This window comes from Uloborus diversus, chromosome 5, assembly GCF_026930045.1.
Source record: "Uloborus diversus isolate 005 chromosome 5, Udiv.v.3.1, whole genome shotgun sequence".
Lineage (NCBI taxonomy): Eukaryota > Metazoa > Arthropoda > Arachnida > Araneae > Uloboridae > Uloborus > Uloborus diversus.
In genome coordinates this window covers 109199554-109222864 of record NC_072735.1, presented here as the reverse complement: position 1 = coordinate 109222864, position 23311 = coordinate 109199554, and the positions used below count along the sequence as shown (strand labels likewise).

General features: G+C 33.9%; 1 protein-coding gene across 2 annotated transcripts in view; it reads left to right on the top strand.

Moving 5' to 3' along the window:
* Positions 1-23311, top strand: part of LOC129221968 (double-strand-break repair protein rad21 homolog) — a 41454-nt gene that overhangs the window by 15990 nt on the left and 2153 nt on the right. The window contains exons 6-10 of one of the 2 annotated variants that reach the window (XM_054856366.1): positions 10607-10837; positions 10918-11138; positions 14123-14210; positions 19274-19398; positions 21466-21606. In XM_054856366.1, coding sequence (XP_054712341.1) covers positions 10607-10837; positions 10918-11138; positions 14123-14210; positions 19274-19398; positions 21466-21606 — 806 coding nt within the window. Of the gene's footprint in view, positions 1-10606; positions 10838-10917; positions 11139-14122; positions 14211-19273; positions 19399-21465; positions 21607-23311 lie in introns of those variants that run through there. The other variant, XM_054856367.1, reaches the window with a different exon arrangement.

Genomic DNA, 23311 nt, shown 5'->3' with positions numbered 1-23311 from the left:
CAGGCTGCTGCACTGTTAAATTTTATCCTTCAAAAATGTTAAGAGTGAAAGTAAGTTTTATGTTCTGGTAGTTAAAATGAAAATAATCCGAGCAGCATCTGTAAGGATACCAGATAATCCCGCAATTAGTATAATAGTATTTTTTTAAAAACAATTAAAAGAGTAAAACGTCTTTTTAATGCATAAATTATTTGCACTTGTCCCCCTCGTTATTGAAATTGTTGAAACAATGTTAAACTTAGTTTTTGTTTCGCTCCACCAGATCGCGCCGCCATTCAATCTGTACATATTTCTTATCCCTCTAATAAAAATTCACTCCTGTTATTGACACCAAACTAGCATGTTGTGTCTGTCACTCTGCTTTAGATAAATAATCTTGACAGGTTATGGGTCTTCGCACGAGCTTACAACTGCGTGTAAGAAATCTTTAAAGTTGCTCATGATATAAGAGAAGCAATATTTCTTTTCTACATACGAGGCAACGATCGTCGCGGGAAGTTTTTCGCCATTTCGTAGTTCGGCGAGAAGACAGCGTTAGTACGCCGCCATCTTGGAAGAATGGATTTCAGCCGCCAGATCAAGCCTCTTTCCGGTGAAGCAGATTGGCCGATGTGGAAACGGAAAATACGTGATCTGCTAGATTATCTTGAAGGTGCAACTGAAGTTATAGATGGAAAATTGGAAAAACCAGAAGCCATTAATGCCACGGCACAGGAGTCAGAGAGGAAGCAGTATAAAGAACGCTGCGATTTATATCGAAAAGCGAACAGTTACGCTAAATCTATGATCGCAAGCACGGTAACCGATGTTGTATATCAGAAGATTATGGATAAAGAAACAGCTTATGAAGCTTGGGAGTCCTTAAAACAACAGTTTGAAGCCAGTTCAAAAGACCAGTTGTTTAAGATATGCACAGAGTTTTTTGCTTTCAGTTGGATCCAAGGTGATGATGTTTCTACACATATAGCAAAATTAAGAAGTCTCTGGAATGAACTAAATAACGGCCTTGAAGCTAGAAACGAGAGTAAGTTGCCTGATTTAATGCTAGTCTGTAAAATCTTGCATATTTTGCCAAATCAGTTTGAAACTTTTCAATCTAGTTGGATGCTATTAGCAAAAGATGACAACAACTCTTTTGAAGAATTAACAGTACAGTTATGCATGTTTGAAAGAAATTTTACAAAAGCTGAAGATAGCAAAGTAGTTCAGGAAGCATTAGTAGCAGCAAAGCCTAGTAAGTTTAAAACAAGAAAAGGAGATTTCTGCAATTACTGTAAGCGCAGGGGCCACTGGGTAAAGGACTGCAGAAAATGGATTTCTGACGGAAAACCTGCAAAGAACCAGTCCAAAGATCCAGTATCGGCAAACATAGCACTGATGTCCGTTTGTGAGGAAGCCTGTGCAGCAGAGACTAGTTCAACAGCATACTGGATTGACAATGGATCAACTAGACATGTCACAAACTGTTCCAGGTACTTTATTGATTTTATAAAATTTAATAATCCTTGTGGTATTAGAGCTGCTGGAAATGAAACATTAGAAGCACTAGGGAAAGGTACTATCAAGATAAAAACTACAGTAAATGGAAAATGTCAAGAAGTTTTTCTAAAAGATGTGTGGTACGTTCCACAAATTAGTCGGAATTTATTTTCTGTACTCGCTGCACAAGACAGAAATAAGGAAAGTACATTTTTGTCTACCCCCACAGAGTGCTGGTTAAAACTCCACAAAGAAGCAGTGCTTTATGGATCTCGGCGCATCAATGGTACTTTATTCAAAGCAGATATTGAGCCCATCTTACCTGAAAAGGCGATAGAAGTGCATACTGCTGAAGTGGACAGCTCCTTATTACAGCTATATCACGAGAGATGGGGTCACCAAGACAAGCGTCATGTTAGAAGCATTCTCGAAAAAGAATTAGGCATTAGTGTAAACCTAGACAAAGAACTTTGCGAGCCTTGTGTTTATGGCAAAGCACACAGATTATCCTTTGGCACTAGAAAAAAGGTCTCTGAGCCAGGTGAGCTTATTACGGCTGATGTTTGTGGACCTTTTGAAGAGTCGTTTCAGAAGAAAAGGTATCTTGTGCTCTTCAAAGATAGTTTTACAAAGTTTCGATATGGCTATGTTGTGAAAGAGAAATCTGAAGTCAAACAGGTACTGGAACAAATGCTTGCACACACTAAAGTACTAGGACACTCTATAAAAGAATTTCTGAGTGATAACGGTGGCGAGTTCGACAACGAGGATGTCCGAAAAATTTTACGTTCCAGAGGCATCACCCAACGGCTAACAGCACCATTCACTCCTGAACAAAATGGTCACAGTGAGCGTGAATTTCGCACGATCGTTGAAATGGCCAGAACTTTCAGGTATGCAAATTCAGAAGCAGACTTTCCTCCCGCAATATGGGCTGAATTACTAAGTTCTGCTGATTACATACTTAATAGGACAGGCAAGTCCTCAATAGAAGATGCAAGTCCTCATGAGCTTTGGCTGAAAAGAAAACCACGGCTGAGACACCTAAGAGTTATAGGATCCACATGTTACGCTCATATTCCTAAACAAAAACGGAAGAAAATGGATAGGAAAGCCATCAAAGGCTATCTAGTCGGTTACGATGGAGATGAACGCTACAGAATATATATCAAAAGAGATCATCGTGTGATTCTATCAAGTGATGTGATCTTTCAAGAGAAAGCGAGTAACTGTAATGAAAACTCAGAGCTATTGCAAGACGGAAAAGAGCTCAACCAGGGAAAGAATCCTGAGAAACAAGTTGAAATTAAGGAATTTTCTAAGCAAGATGTTGGAAATCGTGAAACTGACAGTGAAGAAGATGCCGTTGAGTCTATCCCTGAGAGGCAATTAAGAGACCGCTCACAGCTGCAAAAACCTAAGCGCTTTGAAGACCACATGGTGGAAGCTGAATCATATGGATATGAATGTGAAAATCCAAATACCTATGAAGAAGCAATTAATTCCAAAGATAGTGGGAACTGGAAGAAGGCAATGCATGATGAAATGCACTCGCTTGAAGAAAACAGCACATGGGAGCTGACTAATTTACCAAAGGAAGCAAAAGTAATACCCTGTAAATAGGTATATAGGTTGAAGACAAATCCAGATGGAAGCATCAACAAATATAAAGCTAGACTCGTTGTGAAAGGTTTCACTCAACGTCAAGGAGTTGATTACAACGAAACATTTAGCCCTGTAGCAAAGTTGGCAACAATACGTGCAGTACTAAGCATGGCAGCTGAAGAGAAAATGCATTTGACACAATTTGATGTTTCAACAGCATTTTTGTATGGAAACCTAGAAGAAACAATTTTTTTGCAGCAACCAGAAGGTTTTGAAGACGGCGCAGAGAAAGTCTGCAAACTTAAGCGTAGCTTGTACGGCCTGAAACAATCATCACGTTGCTGGAATAAATGTTTCGGACAGTTCCTTACAGATCTGAACTTCAAAGCAAGCGAAGCTGACCCATGCTTGTACATCAGGGAAAGCAAGAAGGGCAAATTGCTCATAGTTTTATATGTAGATGATGGCCTAGTTGCAGCAACTAACCAAGAAGATGCTGAAACATTCTTACGAAAATTAAAAGAAAAATTCAAGATCTCAGAGGGAGAAGTGTCCTGCTTTTTAGGCCTGGAGATCAATCGCAATAATGACCATTCAATTACGGTTAGTCAGAAGGGATACACAAGAAGAATCCTTCAGCGTTTTGGATTTGAAAATTGCAAACCTGTCGCTACACCAATGTTGAAAGTCTCTGAATTACAAGAATCTAGTACAATGATTGATTTTCCATACAGACAGGCTGTTGGTGCTCTAATGTACCTCATGGTAGGAACCAGGCCAGATTTAGCCTACAGTGTAGGATTTCTGTCAAGATCCCTTGAAAACCCATCTGCAGAAGATATAGTAAGAGTAAAAAGAGTGTTTCGCTACTTAGTTGCTACAGTAAACTATGGAATTACATATCGTGAAACTGTTAAGAAGGGCGTGCTTCTGTGTTATAGTGACTCAGACTATGGAGGATGCACTATAACAGGCAAATCAACTTCAGGATATGTAATGATTTATGCTGGAGGAGCTATCTCTTGGCGTAGTCAAAGACAAGCCGTTGTTGCTACCTCAACCACTGAAGCTGAAATAATAGCAGCATCAGAAGCAGCCAAAGAAGTGATTTGGCTCTGCAGACTCTTCCAAGGTATTGTCAACCTAAGGGAAGTGCCAACACTTCAAGTGGACAATAGTGCAGCTGTAAAGCTTTCACACAACCCAGAGTACCATCGACGGACAAAACACATTGAAATAAGACATTTCTTTGTACGGGAAAAGGTTCTTGAAGGAAAGCTAAATGTTCAACAGGTGTCGACTGAAAAGCAAATGTCAGATATCCTCTCAAAGCCTTTGATGAAGTTGAGACTATTAACATTATGTGAACAAATGGGACTATTTTAAAAGTAAACAAAAACTATTTAACAAGGGAAAGTGTTGAAACAATGTTAAACTTAGTTTTTGTTTCGCTCCACCAGATCGCGCCACCATTCAATCTGTACATATTTCTTATCCCTCTAATAAAAATTCACTCCTGTTATTGACACCAAACTAGCATGTTGTGTCTGTCACTCTGCTTTAGATAAATAATCTTGACAGAAATAACATCAAGTCTTAATATCAGACTATAGTTTAAGAAAAGTCACCAAATTTGGCAAGAAATGGATGGTTCTAAAAACAGCAATCAGAATTTCAATACCTTTAAATCTAAACATAGCTACAGCTACTGTTTAGTTGTCCTTTTCTTGCTAAATTGGGCTATTTTTTTCCAATGTCACATGAATTTATGACCCTATATTTCAGTAATGAATGGACAAGGGTATGTACATAAAAAAAACATGTTTCACCATGCTCTTTCAATTACTATTTAACTAAAACAGTTTTATCATTACACTAGAGTATTATTGTTTCCTGGTCAGAATAAAAAATAATTAGAAAAATACTACTGTTTTATTATATTTACATGGTATCTGCACGACTTTGCCTGTAGTAGAAAATTAAAAGGTAATTTGGTTTGCCTGTATATTTACAAATAATGGATGATGAATTTCTCACTGATTTGCTATGTTAAATGGCTTGTTCATGTTACGGTTCTACGTTATGATAACTTCATAATTTACTGTTCCGCATTGTAATAATTTGCTCAGGAAAATGTTCTTAAATAAAAATTCTTAAATTTTTTGGAATGGAAAAAGAACAAAATCGCATTTTCGAAAAATCGCTTCAAGGTACACACCCCCATGCTACAAACTAACTTTGTGTCAAATTTAATGAAAATCGCCTGAACGGTCCAGGCGCTATGCGCGTCACAGACATCCAGACCATGGACATAAACACAGGGGAAAATATGAAATAGAGTAACAAAAATGAACTTTATTCATTACTAGTGGTACTCGCACGGCTTCGCCCGTAATAGAAAAATTAAAAGGTCTTTTGGTTCGCCTGTATTTATAAATAATATATGGTGAATTTTCTCGCCGATTGACTTGTGCCCATGTTACGGTTCCACGTTATGATAATTTCGTAATTTACTCTTCCATCTTATGATATTTTTGTTCTTAAAATTGAAATAGAAAAAGAACCACATCGAATTTTCGAAAAATCGCTTCGAGGTGTACACCCCATGCTACAAACTAACCCTGTGCCAAATTTCATGAAAATTGGCCGAACGGTCTAGGCGCTATGCGCGTCACAGAGATCCAAACATCCATACAGAGAGACTTTCAGGTTTGTTATTTAAAAAGAAAAGAAAAGAAGAAAGATAAAGAAGTAAAGAAAAGAAAGATAAAGAAAGAAAATTTTCAAAACAAATTATTTCCCATTTTATTAAATTTCTGTGAAAAATGGGCTTAAAATTGGAATAGAAAAAGAACAAAATTGAATTTTCAAAAAATCGCTTCGCAGTGCACACCCCCATGCTACAAACTAACTTTCTGCCAAATTTCATGAAAATCGGCCGAACGGTCTAGGCGCTATGCGCGTCACAGACATCCGGACATCTAGACATCCAGACATTGAGCTTTATTATTTGTAAAGAAGCTACTTGCTTTCATACACTGAGTAAATGATTTCATAAAATCGTATACATTATTTCTTGTAGGTTTTTTTTTTTATTTGATAACACCATAATTTCATAAGTGAGGCATCATTTTATGGATTTTTTTTCTTTGTTTTCGGCAAAAAATAAAGAGGCAATTTACATTTTAGTTGCTTTGTAAAAAAAAAAAAAACAACAACCCTGATTTGTTTTTTTTTATTACACATTACTTCAATGCATAGCATCCCAAAATGCAGGCACATTGGCTCAGTTGGTTAGAGTATCATGCTAATAATGCTTAGCTCGTGAGTTGGTATACTCATGGGCCGAAAAATATCATTTTGATAACTTTTTTTTTCCAGCAGAATTATGATCCAAATTCCATGAATTTTTATCTTAACTTTTTGGGGGCAAGATTCTAAACCACAGTTGTGTTGTTGCATTGAACCAGAGAAAAAACTTTTATATTTTAGCATGGTAAATCGCAGAATCATGTACAGTGAAACTTCAGTAAGTCGAACTTCGATTAGCCGACGTGAATATTTATTCCCGTTTAACTGAATGGAGAACTAATGTTATTTATTTTCGATAAGACAAATTTCGTGGAGTTGAAATATTCGATAAGTCAAATTTTATTTCTTGACTGTCCTTTCTTCTTCCGAAAAAGTATGATCAGAAAGAAAGAAATCGGCGCCATTGCTTTGCATCAAAAGGCGTCTAGACAAAGTGGATCAAATAAATCTCTGAAGTCAATTATTAGCACATAATTTGGCAAGCTTTTTTTATAGAATTATTGTTTGCTTTATTTCCTTCCATAGAAAAGAAAAACCTGCTTATGGGGGAAACCAAGGCTTTGATTAAGGACCGACCGAAAATGGGACATAAAAATCAGGGAGGGGTGTGTATATTTGGAATTATGGAATAATTCCACTTTTAGTGAAAACGGGAAAGGGAGAGTTATGGATTATTTTTTGGGATTTTGTGGTATTCTACAAAGCGACTAATCTTTCCAAGATGGACTTTTTTCTTTTGTTTTTATAAAAAGCTAATGTTTGTTGTGCCGTTTTATTGATTTCCGAACGTTTGGTATTGAACTTTAAAATAGACTAATAGAATAATTAAAATTTTAAACTACCAAAAAATTTGAATTTATTCGATTGTAGCATAGCAAAGAAGATTGAAATTTCATTAAAGTTTGATGTGCCTCTAAGTTTTCAACAATTTTAAAAAATCAAAAAAAAAAAAAAAATGTTTCGATTGGTAGTGGTCTCTTTTTGATGCTTTTCCTCCTTCTTTGATGCTTTTAAAAGTATCCATACTGTCACCTCAGAACAACAGTAAGGCGTCTAGTCCCAAAAATAACAGTAAAATACCCTGCTGTTGCTTTGAGGCAACGATATATTATCTTTGATACATCATTCTATCACTTTTCTGCTCATATTATAAATTTAATGGTTGTCAGTGTTGGTATTTATATTATTCTACAGTTTTGTTTTCGAATTCGATAAGATGAATTTTCGGTAACTCGATTTTTTTTTCGCATTCCCTGCAACTTCAACTTATTGAAGTTTCACTGCATATACATTATTTTTCAAAGTTTTTTTTTCTTTGGAGCAATGACGATTGCTTATTGTTCTCACTTGACCGTCCTTGGCATTGTGGTTCCTTTATTAGCTTGGACCAAGGATACCAGCACCACTGCCCACCTGCCTTTGCAGGCGCGGCTCCAAGCACCGACTCCTGGAATCCGTTTCTCCTGGTCGGGGGCGTCCATGTCCTGTACACACACATGCTCACACACATACACACTCACATATACACACGCCTACGTGCATACACACAGGTCTACGCGCACACACACAAGCCCATACATGCATGCACGTGCGCCTATGCACACACACACAGAGCTATACACACGTAACCACCCAGGAGGAGGGGCAAGTTTGGGGAGACAGGAGCCGTTTCTAGAAACAATAACTCCAATGAGTAGGGTCTTGTCGCAACTCGTGATTGCGAAATACATAATTTGAATTCAAAACGTCAGAATTCAAATTAATTTTTTTTGAGCAACCACGATTGCTTATTGCTTTCATTTGACTCTTTTTGACGTTCCTTTGATTTTTTCCTACCGCCACCCTCCGCACCATCACCGTCGACGGGCTCCTCACGATGCTGCACCTCTAACGAAAACCGTCTCCAGGTTTCCTCAATATCCTACACTTACACACAAACACACACACATCTACACACTCACATACACACAACTACCAACACACTCAAGCCTGGACACAAACACATATGCCTACACACACTTACACACATACACACAACTACCCACACACTCATGCCTGCACACAGACACAAACACATATGTCTACACACACATACACATACCCCACATACACACAACTATCCACACACTCATGCCTGCACACAGACACAAACACACACAACTACCCACACACTCATGCCTGCACACAGACACAAACACACATGCCTACACACACACATACCCCTCACACACAAACACACGCTTACATATACACATACTCGTGATTGCGAAAAACATAATTTGAATTCAAGATGACAAAATTCAAATTTTTTTTTTTTTTTTTTTGAGCAATCACAATTGCTTATTGTTCTCACTTGACATTTTTGAGGTCCTATCATTTTATTTTCCCACCAGCACCCTCTGCAGCACCACCGTCGGCCAGCCACCTCACAATGCTGCTCACCTAGCGAAAACCCTCTCCAGGTTGCGTCACTTACTTGCCTACACTTACACACACACAGATACAACTTCACATACACACACACAAGCACATACACACACACCTACGCATACCCCCCATAGGCGGATTTAGGACTGAGTTCCTGGGGGGCAGGATTTTTTTTTTTTTTTTTTTGAACAAGATTTTTAATTGCCCTCCCCCTCCGATGTTTTTGCCTGTTTTCTGTGATGCGTAAGGCCATTCTTTACTTTTTTATGTGTCGTTTTCATTACTGTGTGTAATCATGCTGTCCTTTTTAAATTGACCTTAAAAGAGAGGGGGCTGGTATTAAGAGAGTGACGCAGTGCTCCCTTTTAAGTGGGATATAGAATATCTCCAGTTTTAGGGGGGCCCGGGGGTTACTCCCCCGGAGGAAATTGTCTAAAATGGATATAAAATTCTGCATTTTGAAGTCTTATAAGGGTTAATTGGAAATAATAGGCAAATATATATATATATTTTTTAAGTATTACGCTTTAAAAGTGCTTCGTGATGCAAGTTAATACTTTAAAGAAATGGTGCACGATTAAGAGAATAGGTATCAAGAGAGAGGAACATACTACCCATTTGAACAATTCTTAATTTATACACTTGATAAGAAATAAAATTGAAGCACTCCTTGCTTAGGAGTTTCAAAGACTTGTCTAATAATTTTCAAGGTTTGGTTGGTTAGATTGGGGTTTTGGCTCAAGAGCCCTTGTAGGCTTTACTGCGCCAATTCTTTTCAGGGATTTTAGAACCTATCAATAATTTGCACTTTCCAGTCTCTGAAAATTTCCTATTCAAAAAAGAAAAAAAATCATGATATTTTTTTTAATAAGATTTTGGAAGATAAGTTGTTACTATATAAACTCCTCGCAAAATTGGGGGGCATTGTCCCCTTTGTCCCCCCCCCCCATAAATCCACCCATGCTCTTCTGAACTATTCAAAAACGAAAAAATAATTTTTTTTTTTTTTTTAATTTTTGGAAGATGTGTTGTTGCTACATAAAGTCCACCCAAAACTGGGGGGGGGGGGCATTGCCTCCCTCTGACCCCCCATAAATCCGCCCATGATACCCCCACACACAAACACACATACACACAACTACCCACACACACACAAACACACATGCCTACATACACACACACTCGTGATTGCGAAAAACATAATTTGAATTTAAGATTTCAAAGTTCAAATTAATTATTATTATTATTATTATTATTTTATTATTTTTATTATTATTATTATTATTTTTTTTTTTGGGGGTACGCCTATAACTTGCTTAATACTTTATCCAACTTCAGTAGCAAATCATCATTTTAAAAAATTTTTTACTTCATCAGGGAAAAATCTGCTAAGAGAAAAAAAATTTCCTAATCACAAAACTACTTTAAAAACTAGGATTTTGAATTCCTTCTGTCATGCACAAATACTTCATACTGGTCACTAGTAAATTTCGTACAAGTTTTTGTTTCTGGCTCTAAAACATGGTAAAACTAAAATTTAAATAGTAATTCATCTTGAAATAAATTTAGGTAAAAATGGGTTTAATTTACTGTAATGTTTAATTTAATCTCATTTTACTGAATATTTTTTCTCTTGAAAAGAGTTACCCCAAAATTTTGTTTGGTGATTATATATTTTCAGTAATGTGTTTTACTATGTTTACATAAAATTATATCAAAAATTCTACCTTATTTTTGTATTTTATTCATTTTAAAAACTTTTCTTAAAAACTATTGTCTTTAGGAACTTCTGTAAATTACTTTGAAGTACAAAATGATGAAAATGAACTTCTAGAAAATAATGAAGATATCATTCTTCAGAATGAAGATGATAGCAGTCTACAAAATGATGAACATCATTTATTGGCTGATAATTCCCTGAGGGACTGCAATAGCTCAGATTTAATTACCTGCAAAAATCAGCTAAAAAAACCTGATATTATCAAGGATCCTTTATCATTGGAACCACTTAAAAGTATTGTACATTTCACAATTTTTTTCTGTATTTTTGATTGAATGATGGCAGTTTATTTAATGATAAACTTTAAACATTAGGTGCCTGTGAAAAGAAGTTAAAACCTAAACGCAAATTAATCATTGATCCTGTAACGTATATAACTTATGAAAAAATTCAGAAGCAAATATTTGAGGCTTCAGATTTGGCAGTGGTAAATTTCATGCCTGGAACTAAAAGATTAATGCACTTAAAGCAAATTGGCACTGCTGAACAGTTATTTCGCCTTCCAACTATTAATATGGGAAATGAAATCTTGCATGTAAGTGCATTATTTTTTAGCATTATTTTTATTTCTTACGAATTTTTAAATACAAATAAATAAATAAGTAAAAGAAAACAAATAGCTAACAATTGCAGTAAACTCCCGATTATCCGCAGAATAGGGTGGCACGTAAACCGCGGATAACGAAAACCACAAATAATCCGAATAATAGGTAAAAGTGGATACTAGTATATACAATAGCTAAAAAATATGAAAAACACTCACACATACATTTAAATGATAGCTAAAAATGATAACATGGAATGTCAAGAATATATGTAAAAGCTAAGAACGAGCAATAACACAATCATAAGTTTAAAAAACATTAAGTGATTATAATATTATTACATATCTTAAACTTTTACAAAAAAGTCATTAAGTTGGTTTTGTTTTTTCATTTTAAAACCCTTCTTAATTTGTGATTGAAGTTTTTTCAAAAGCATCTTGTTGCAAAATGATATATCATCCTGCTCCTCTAAATAATTAATAAGTCTGTCAACGTGACATTGTGGCTGATTGTAAAAAGATTGAAAAGATCCGTGGATAATCCAAACCATGTATAACCCGAACGCCAATAATTGGGAGCTTACTGTATATAAAGGCATCCCTCGCATAACACAGGGTACTTATACGACACGGTTTCGATATTACATGGTACGAAACTTGAATTTAATGCTTCATGGTTTTGATTTTTGATCGGTCGAATATTATATTTAGAAAAGATGGAATTTCATTTTTGTTTACATTCTGTTAATGGTTGATAGCTCTAATAAATTTTTACTTTGTTTTTTTGAAACTTGGTTTCGATATAACACGGTACACATCCCTTGATTTACATTATTTCTTAAGTCTCGTATAACACAGTCTCGATATAACACGATACTTCTTAATCTGATTTTTCTCATGCACATACATAATTACAGTGGCGTATATATGTTTTTGTTTTGGAGGGGGCCCAGGGCCAGATTTAAAGGATGGCAGTTGGGGCTACTGCCCCGGGGCCTCCACAACAAAGGTGCCCCCGCAATAAAATTTTTACAAAATATCCTAACTTTCACGGGTTGAAAATATCGGATATATTCATGTATATCAAAATATTCGGATATATATCAAAGTATGGGATATTTTCGAAAATATGATGATCTTTTCGAACTCTGATTAGGGGCCTCCACACTTCCAAATCCGGCTCTGAGGTGGCCCATATAACCAAGATTAGCTCAACCCCCCTACACTTTTTTTTGTTGTAATTTCAATCTTTTTTTTGGGGGGGAGGGGGGAGCAAAAGTGCCCTCATTTTTTTTCTAGTTGGGGCAAGGACTTAATACTGTTCCTTAGCGGTGCAACCAAAAAATAGTTTTAGGAGGGCATTGTTAAAACATTCTCATTTCAGGTGAGGTGGAGGTGAAGAGGGGTTTGGCGGTTCCTTCCCGGGAAATGTTTTGGAATTATAGCCCTAAGTACGCAGTTTTAGAAGGTCTCTAGTGATGCTACAGGGAGGAAAAATTTGGAAGGCGGTCTGCAAAAATTTTTAGAAATTAAAATCTTAAAAACGCCAATATAGGCTATTTTTGTTGACGTTATTGTAATGAAATAATGGAACTTTTTGAAGTTGCCCCAAATTGATTTTTTTTAAAAATAGAGCAAAATTCATCACTCTTCCGCCCCATTTTTCGAAGTTTGAAGTTCTAAAAACGCAGTTTCAGACTATTTTCGATCATGTTACGGGCAAGGCGGTTCTGGGGTCCAAAAAAAAAGTTTTAAAGAGATATTCAGGGATACTAGGTGGAGGGATTTATACACTCTCCACCTTAAACTTTTCGAAATTGTAGTTTTTTCATTTTTAGATTTCATACGGAAGTGTCGGTCGGACCTCGTCCGAAATTTTTTCGTAATTGAAGTCTTAGCACGTCTGTGAACCATATTTGGTAACGTTAGGCGTTAGGCCAATTTTCAGAATTGAAGCTCCATAAAAGCAATATTAAACTATTTTAATGCTTTCAGAAGGCAAGGCGTTTGGTAACTGTCCCCTGGAAATTTTTCGACATTGAAGCCCTGAAAGCGAGGTTTGAGAAGCTTTTTGATGGTTTTAGTGGGTGGAGGTGGCTCGCAAAGTGTGGAAATTTCTAAAATCTGTTAAGAAATTTTATCTAAGAAATCTATTAAGAAATTTAAAGTTTTCTTTTTGAAAGAATTGAGATTTTTTTCACAACATTATTTTCTTTCCTTTTTGTTAAAATAACTTCGCTTTCTCAAGACACATTCTTTTTTTGAGTAAGGGGTACGAATCCTCTGACCCTTTCTGAACACCATATCCTGGTGTCATCTAACGCAGGGTTCCCAAACTTTAACGATTCGCGACACCCTTTGAAGAATTAGAATTTTCTCACTATATCCTAGTCTAGTTTTATGTACATATATTTTTGTAACCGCGCACACTTTGAGGCACCCCTCACCTCTTCCTGCAGCACCCAGTTAAGAAATCTCTGATCTAACAAATTATAGTTATTTTATTATCACTATCATATTTCTTTTCTTTTTTTTTTTTTTTTTTGTGCCTAACAGCTTGGAAATTATTTGTGAGCAACTAAAGCCAAAAAATAACTACCTTTATTTAAATTTTTTTCCAGATTTTGGAGGGGGGCCCGGGCCTCTTCAGCCCCTTCCTTATATACGCTCTTGCATAATTAGTATTAAAAATAAGTAAAAATTATATTTTTAAAAACATCTCATATAACACGATTTTGATACTACACGTAACAAATTAACCGTGTCATACGAGGGACACCTGTATATTAATATATTTGAATGTATAAAACTATTTTCCTTATAGTTTGATTTGTCAGTTTTTAATGCGCCAAAGTTTGGTGCATAGAAATTTGTGTCACTCTTTTTCTGTCTTTCTCTATAAATTGATGTATGTATATTTATTTATTATTATTTTTTTGGTAATATGATTTGCTTAAACTAATTTATTTTTCTAGCTTTATCAACGAAATTTAAGATCTTATAAAAGCTCAGAATCTATGGAAAGTTCTGAAGAAGAAGAAAAACAAGAAGAAACTTTTAGAAGTAAATGTCTTTTTTTGTTAACAGCCTGTTTTCATAATTTTCTTTTATAGTTCGTAAATTTTTTTGTACTTAAAACGAAAAAACAGTTATAGTTAATTAAAGGAAAAAAAAAACAGTTACCAATTTTAAAGGTTCTTACTCAGTCTTAAAAGTCAATGTATATTTTATTCATCAGATCTCTTCATTCTTTCCCTCTGAAAATATTTTTGCTCATGCAGTAAATTAATCAGAATTTGTACGCTCCGGGAAAACCTGGAATTGTCAGAGAAAATGACATAGTTAAAAGTGTCAGGGAAAAGTCAGAGAAATTTCCAATTCCTCCCCCCCCCCCTTCAATTTTTTTTTCCAATTTTTCCCAGGAAATTTTTTACCATGAGATCTAATCTTCGTTTTTATCGATGTTTCCTGAAAAAAATTGTAGAAGTTTTGAGGCAAAATGACACTGGCAATTAAAAAAAAAGGTGACCCCAAAAAAAAAAACCTTCACGAACTCCGTTTTTGCCCCTCAATAATTCCTAAGAAAAAAACTCCTAGGGTGAATCCGAATTATGCACAAACACAACAGGGTAGAAGACAATTTACTGCTTCTGAAGCACAAGCCTGAATGGTAGGGTCGATCGGGAAAAATCGTTTTTTTTTTAAATGAAAAGTGTTCTCAGCTATGTGTGGAAACGTAATCGCCATTTTCGGTCATTCATAAGATGGAAGCAGACACGATGCTTAAGTGCCCAAGTTTTCAAAAACAAAGCAGAATTGGATGTTTTCTTTAACTGCAAACTAATGAAAATAACGCAAAATGTGCTGCCAATTGTTTTTTATTTATTTATTTATTTTTTAAATTTAAAATATGTAATTTTCTTGAGAAAGGAAAAATTTTGTTCTTAAAACTTAATCTTATCCTAATTGCCTCGGATGCAAATGTGCTAAAAACTTTTCAATTGAATCCTCGTTTCATGCAAATTTATTATTTTTAAATTGTTTGCATGCTACAAATTCAAAAAATTACTTCTTCATTTTTGTCGTAGCTGCCATATTTGGTGATTCCCAAGATGGCAGTACACAAGACTTTTTAAGAGCCTAAGTTTCCAAAAATGGCATTGGATGTTTTTTGCAATGCAAACTATTGATAACAGCACAAAATGTGCCCTTTTTTTTGGATAATTCGTAATTATTTTCTGAAAAAATGCAAAATTTTATATCCAGAACATTTTTTAAATTCCAATTGATTTAGACGCTTATGTGCTAAAAACTGACCGTTTTGTCTTAAATGTATTTTTTTATGGATTATTAATTATTTGTAACTACTTTTATGCTATAAATTCAAAAATCTACTTGTTCTCTTAAATTCTTTACTTAATTGCCATATTTGGTCATTTGCAAGGTGGAAGTAGACAAAACATAATTGGATGTTTATCTCAATGTAAACTATTGAAAGTAAATGTGCAATTAATTATGAATTTTCAAAAATTAATTATTTTCTAGAAAAGAAAATTTTTAATTTTAATGTAAGCATCCTTTATAGATGCAAAAAAAAAAACAAAACTGATGATTATTGGCATCGGTCTATGATCGACGGATGTTATTTTGCATTATATGGGATGCCTATCGATGCAAGAAGTTTATCATATTTATACTGAAAAATAGCTTTGTACTTTGATCAATCTGTTTCATGTTACATCGGGGAAGTTTGGGTACCTCGGACCTATTTTCATTTTTCAATTTTTAATTTCATAATTATTTGCCAAATATAAATACAAATACCTTTAGTTAAAACTTCATGATTTTTTACACAACATATAATTATCTTAAAAATTTATTTAACTTATTTCAATTAATTTTTTAAGAAAAAACAAGAATGCAATTAGTACCAAAGTACACCACCGGTGGTGTACCTTGGGTCTTGGAATGGTGTACCTTGGACCAATGATTAACAGGTAAAGAAAACAGGATTTTCAGTAAGAGCATCACTATTTAACAATCAGTAAACCACACATAATTTTAGAAATACATTTTTTATTTGTTTCAAAGGTAAATAAAAATTTAGTTCTTTTTATCTTATTACAGTTCACTTTTTTAATAAAATGACAAGACGCTCTTGCTTCTGAAAACCATACTATAGATTATTTGTTTAAGTACATTTATTTCTAACTAAGATTATAATCTGATAAGTCAATTCCAAATGTTAACTTCTTGAGCTGCCATTCAGATCCACCAGTTAGTATTGGGTGTGGTAACTTGAATATGATATCCTTTTTGCCAACTTCATAAAGGGTAGGAATTTCTCTGGTGAAATTCTGACAGTTTGGATCTTTTTTCAGATATTTAACTTCATATCCATCATCAGCAATAGAAAAAATCTCTGCAAGAAAATATTTGACAGTTTTCTTGCCAGCGAAATTCATCAATACAAAAACACCAATCTGAATATTGACGTTATCTGGATCTTCTAGCTCATTAAAATGATCACCTGAAATACCGGTATCCTCATATAAGTCTTTAATATTCTCAAGTTCAGACTCTAAGAAATAATAAAGTTTTCTTTCAGCTGGCTTGGTAGGGGGTTTTACTGCCTTAATTTGCTTTACTTTTTTCATTGCCATTTTAGCCTTTTCTATTTCAAGACGCTCTTTCTCAGGTGTATCGATCAAAATACAAGACTTTCTTTTGGATCTCCCCCTATGAAATTGTTTTCTCGGTAGTGCCTTTGGATATGGCTTTATTTCTTCAGGAGTGACAAGGCTTGACAAAGACATACTAGCTTCAGTTGTTGACACACCAGTAAAATCATTTTGTGTGTTATTTTCTTGTTACTTTTGCATTGAGAGATCAGTGACATTTGATAGGAGAAAATCAAAATCTTGAGAAATATTTTCATTCAGTATATTTAAGCCAGTGACCTTAAAGCCATTGATTATATTTGATAATGTGAAGGCCAGTAGGAATACTCATCCAACTATTCCAACAAATTGGAGAACATGAAATTTTAGGAGTTGTAATAACTATGCAGAAGTGTGTACCTTGGACTAGTCCAAGGGACACCACTTGTATTTGGTTCGAGGTACACTACTTGGTTATAAAGAACAAAATAGCTGACCATTACATTACAGTTAGGCCTAACTTTGTTTCAAGCACATGGTGTTATAGCTATTACATGACTGTATAATGCATGACCTTCATTTCAGAATAAACAATATATGTTTCATAATAAAAAAAATACATAAAAGTATCCAGAAAAACTTGCTTTTGAATGGTATATTTCCTTTTTCAAAAATACTTCAATGAGATGAGCTTTCAACAAAACAGAAAGGTAAGCACTGAGTTGTCTAGTGGCAAATACTTTAACTACACATGTTGCCATTCAAATATTTTAATAAGCAGAGCTATAATCAGCCTAGGTTCAAGGTACACAAATGTCCGAGGTACACCACTTACCCCACTACTAATAAGAAAATAATAATAAAAAAGAATTGTAAACCAAAAGCAGAGAAAGATTGCTGCAAGATTACTGCAAAATGCTAATATGCATGACATGTGGCATCAAAGAAATGCTAAAATAAGTTTTAAGTACATTGTTTTCAACTAGTAGTAAAATGAGAAAAAAAAATTTAAAAAGTCCAAGTTTTTTTTTTTTACTCTACAAGTGGAAAAGTTTCAGTTCTTACGCATTGCTACTTTAAAAAATTTTGGTTATTTTCAAAATATTGTTACTTAAACTTAATTTTGAATGAGGCGAGTAACCTGGAATTTTCTAAGAAATAACCTGGAAAAATCGGGGAATTTTTTTTAACCCTGTTAGTTTTTAGCTATTTTTAATTGTACATCTTAAACTTTAAGGAAAAGCAAAAATTGTGATTATTGTTTTTTTAAAAAACATTTTTTTTCAAATTGTTGACACAATAATATGAGGGATGAGATTCTTCCAACTTTTTGTGCAATTTTCAACTTTTCAAAAATTTGAGTTTTTTTTTTTTTTTTTCCAATTTGTAGCCATTTATACAGTTTTGACAATTGCCCATATTCCCCTCCTGAAACGTAAAAGCTTGCCAAGAAAATTTTTTTTACCAACTTTGTCACATAAGTAAAGTTTTGTTGTCAATAACTCATTAGATTCTTTGTGAGACACTGTTGTTTTCTTCATAGTAAGGATGGACATCAACAAGATTTGTATCACTCGCAAATTTTTTTTTCGATTCAGAAATCACTTGAGATATTCATTTCATTCTGAAACTAACTGAGTTATCTACTTAATCGCTCAACTTCCGATTCTCGGAATTGCTTGATATCTCGTTTTTGACTATACAAATTTGTTGATAACACTGCTGTAGTTTGTAAAATGATGATGAATGTTGCAGCAAAGTGATTTTACCAAATTTCTATATATACCTTCAGAACTATTCTGTATTGTTTATTTTATTTAAAAAAACTAATTATGAAAATGTAAATAGTGTACTTTTTATATTTTCCCTTTTATTTTTCTGCAAAATATTATTCATACACCAGTGGTTTTCAATCTGTGGGGCACGCCTATGTAGGGAATATAGATCAATTTTGATGGGAGCATTATAAGTGTTACTATTTTTAACACACAAACAATAAATAAATAAATAAACCAGTGTAAGAAAATAAGAATTAGCAATGCAACATTGCTACAGCATTCAGGCTTGAGCGCCCTGAGTATGAATATCTTTTCAATGAAACCATGGTTTGAGAAAAATTGCTCTCAAAAATCCACCCAATATGCATTAACATTTTATTAATCTTCAACTATGTACTATTTTAAACATCTATTTTCTGTAATTTTGTATGAATTGTTAAATATAGTAAAATTAGCAATACTCACATTGCAATGTAATAATAAATATGCTTTGGCACATATTTTCTAAAAAGGGGGGGGGGGAGGCGCAGGTACAAACAGTTTTTAAACCACACCATTTCTTTTGTTTAAAAATAGTAGTTTTCTGACTGTTTGAAAACTTTTAAATCTCATGCCTAAAATATTTAGCATTAAAATATTATTAACATTACTTTTGTTGTTTTATTTATTTATTTATTTGTTTTTATAGAATGTGTGAAACAAAAATCTGGATCAAAATGTTCGGTCCTTTGTGAAAGTATTCAGTTGGATGATGACATGGAATCAGAGTTGGATGTAAATGGCTATAACATTTCAACTTCTCTTGAAGTGCAAGTGAAGATCTTCTTAAAATTATTCTTTTGTGCAGAATTTTCTTTGTCTGTTTTATATGCATTAATGGTTTTTTTTATGAAAAAAATTAGGTGTTCCTTAAAAAATAACAATTTTCGAAATTGAGAATTTTTGAAAAACATTTTAAAAACTTTCTATAAAATGCATGTTTTGAAAAAAAAAAAAAAAAAAAAAAGAATACTACATGGTTTAATGTCAGTGGATTAATATTTTTTAGTTACTTCTTGAAAGTGTTAGTTTGACAATAGAACAGTTTTTAATATAAAAAAGAAAGTATCTGGGTGTGTCAACATTTTGATTTGAAGCATTTATGATGTTTAATTTATTTTCAAAAATTCTCAGCAAGAAGAAAATTATTTTATAATTGGTTTTTTAAAGTATCAAAGTTTTTAATTACTAAAAAAAAAGAGAAAAAAATTAACTTTGATAAGTGGATTGGCTACTCAATACTACTATGATTGAATGCAAAAAAAAAAAAAAATATTTGAATTTTGACCTTTTGAATTCAAATTATGTTTTTCGCAATCACGAGTGTGTGTGTGTGTGTGTGTATGTAGGCATGTGTGTTTGTGTCTGTGTGCAGGTATGAGTGTGTGGGTAGTTGTGTGTACGAGTGTTTGTGTGTGGTGGAGAATGTGTATGTGTGTGTAGGCATATGTGTTTGTGTCTGTGTGCAGGCATGAGTGTGATGAGTGTGTGGGTAGTTGTGTGTAAGTGTGTATGTGTAGGTGTCTGTATGTATGCGTGTGTGTGTATGTATGTGTTTGTGTGTGTGTATGTGTTTGCGTGTGTGTATGTGTTTGTGCATGTGTGTGTAGGTGTATGTATTTGTGTGTGTGTGTGTGTAGTTGTGTATGTATGTGCGTGTGTGTAGCATATGGATGCAACCTGGAGACGGTTTTCTCTATAGGAGCAGCATCGTGAGAAGCCGGTCGACGGTGGTGCTGGCAGAGGGTGCTGGCGGGAAAATAAAATCATAGGAATGCCAAAAACAGTCAAGTGAGAACAATAAGCAATCATGATTGCTCAAAAAAAAAAAAAGAAAAAAAAAAGAAAATAGATTATTCAATGGGAATCAGAAGTTTGCTTTTCATTTGTTTCACATAGTATTTATATAAAACAGTAAAGATTTTTGAGTAAATAATTGGTATAAAATACTTAAACCTTAGAGCAGGGAATTAATAATTGGAGGGAGCAAATCCAATATATCGGTTAGGAAGAGCCGAGGCAAAGATTCCAAGTCCTGTGTTTCAACTATGACAAATAGTTGACAGATTTTGCATGAAACTTGCAGATAAAGCCTGATTTCTCCCAATACATTATTTTAAATGCTATTATATGACTTGGGATCTTTGCTTCAAGAATCGAATGTTTCACTCTCTCTGCAAACTCTTATCAATGACTTAAGCCTATACTTTCATTATTTTTTGACTATTTTGGCTTGAAGTGATCGTAATGAAGTATTTTTCTAAATAATCACAAATTGCTAAATGTTGAAGAACTTGAAAATCAGAATTGTTAAATTTTTAGTTACTTGTTATCACATATTCTAATTATGTTTTATCCTATAATTGTGATTGTAAATCCAACAAAAATGTTTTATTTAGTGCATAATTTAGTTTAAATGAGCCCAGATGCCTAAACATATGTTGACGTTTTAGAGATCAGAACAGATGATGTGACATCCAGTCTCGCTCAAGGAACCACAATGGGTTAGGTCAAAATAATGCCAAAATTGCATCAACCTGTTGTGCACAAACAGAGCATTTCCATGAGAAGTTTCTGATTATGTCTGATAGTTCATTGTTTGCAATACCATTGATGTTTACAAATCTAGAAATCATCTAAACCCTAAGTTTTATTCAATTAATCTGGAAGCATAAGCGAACAATTTTCAATTTTAAGCGAAAGAAAATCTGATAAAAAACCAAAATTCATTTAAAACCATTAATGTTTACACTGTGAGATAATTTTCAAGAATTAGATGCTTGAAACTTTAAATACTTAGTTCTTACTGTAACATGACTTCATTGTGATTCTATTTTGCAGTACAACAGAAGTGATCCTTTAACGACCGAAGAAGGAGAAATGCATTTAGAGACATATCATGAAATATTTGATTCTCCTGAAGAGGAAAATGTATCAAAGTTTGCTATTTTGCCTGATCAAGATGAAATTTCACCGCTTCAGGTATTTATTTATTAAATACTAGCTGAGTGGCCTGGCTTTGAATGGTCTACCTCAAAAATAAAATTTTGATCAAATGATACCTGTTCGCCAATTAGGCTTAAATAATTGGAAAAAAAAGTACTGTAAAATTTCCCGTCAAAATAATGACTCTTAAATTTTGTCAATGGCAAATCTATAAGTCCCAAATAAATTAAAGGCAACTCTCTGTTAATACTACTAAAATCCTCGATTATCTATCTTCTGCTGGCATAATGATAAAAAAAAAAATAAAGAAAATAAAAAAACGCTTGTCAACACCAAAAATGCATTTGGCTCAAAAATAGCTATTTCCAAAGTATATTGCCTCGCTAAACACAAAAATCACCATACAATTTCAGATTGTCTTTAGTTTTCAAGATACAGAGCCAAGTCGGGTAGTGAAATCTCACTAATGCTCTTTTTTTCTGGAAGATGGAAGCACCCCCATGGGACTGACTGTTTTCTTAACTTCGACCCCTGCTTGCAATAGAAAATCTCACTACATGAAACCAAAATGGACTTCAGGAAATTTAAATTCTGGGAAGAGAAATGCCCAAAATCAACCTCTGGTAGATCCACACACTTCTGCTTAAACCCCATGCTTATTCTGTTAGGAATAATAAAGAACTTTGTGAAAGCTGTGAACAAAGATGGTTTTCTATTATCTTAAAAGGAAATTTCCAAGATTTTTTGAAGTTAAGGCTAAGAGAGAATTTTTAACGGCACTTCAAATACGTGCAGTTATAAAAATCACCGTTTTTGAGAGAAAAAATTTAAAAGGAAAAAAAAAAGACACCTAAGAAGCCTTTAGGATGTATTGCAAGTATTTTTAAGTAGCAGAGAAGACAAGAACTAAAACAATTGGTCAAAAACTCCCTACGGATGTTCTGAGACCATGTGATGAATGACATGTCTCTGAAACTCTATTTTTTCACTTCCTCCAGGATATTTTGCTTAGAAACTTTGAAGCTATGAGCGATGGGCATGAGGAAAGGTTTCACCTAGATGTCTTTACAATGGAACGTAGATATCAGGGTCATTGATTCAGGGCTGAGTAAATAATGGTCACTAAATGCTGTTAAACTATTACCAAAAAGTCTTTCTTTGATATACAAAAAGCTATCGAAAATGAATCGTTTTCAGCAACAGGTCAAAAGCAACCACAAATTAAATGACTATTCTGCCAATCTACTAAGTTTTAATGGAATAGTAAGTTTATTTCTAAGGTTCAATATAAACTTACTCTCTATTAATACTCTATTTTTACATTGTTTACTCTCAAATTGTTCATATTTATTTTTCCATTAAAATTTTATGAGTCTAATTTCTTGTCTTCCGTTCTTATCGGTTAGTTCTTTACATAATTAGTAATATTCATGTAGTTTTTTTAAAACAAGCTAAGTGTTAGTTGCCTTACTAATGACAAGTGGTGATTCAAAACTCCAATTATACTTCACTCATCATCTGTTTCTAATCTTTTCTGATGTCTTTTATGTTTTTCAAGCGTAATTGTTCATGATTGATTTTTCTTTCTTTGAAAAAACCTTAAACAGAAATGTTAAGTTTACCACAAAAAACTTCCTGCCATCTATGGAAAAGTTTTAAGTTTGTTTACTCCCTATTCTTCATTGATTTTTAATGTTTTTTCTTGCGTGAACAGTTCATTAAAAAGGATATTTTTTGCTTA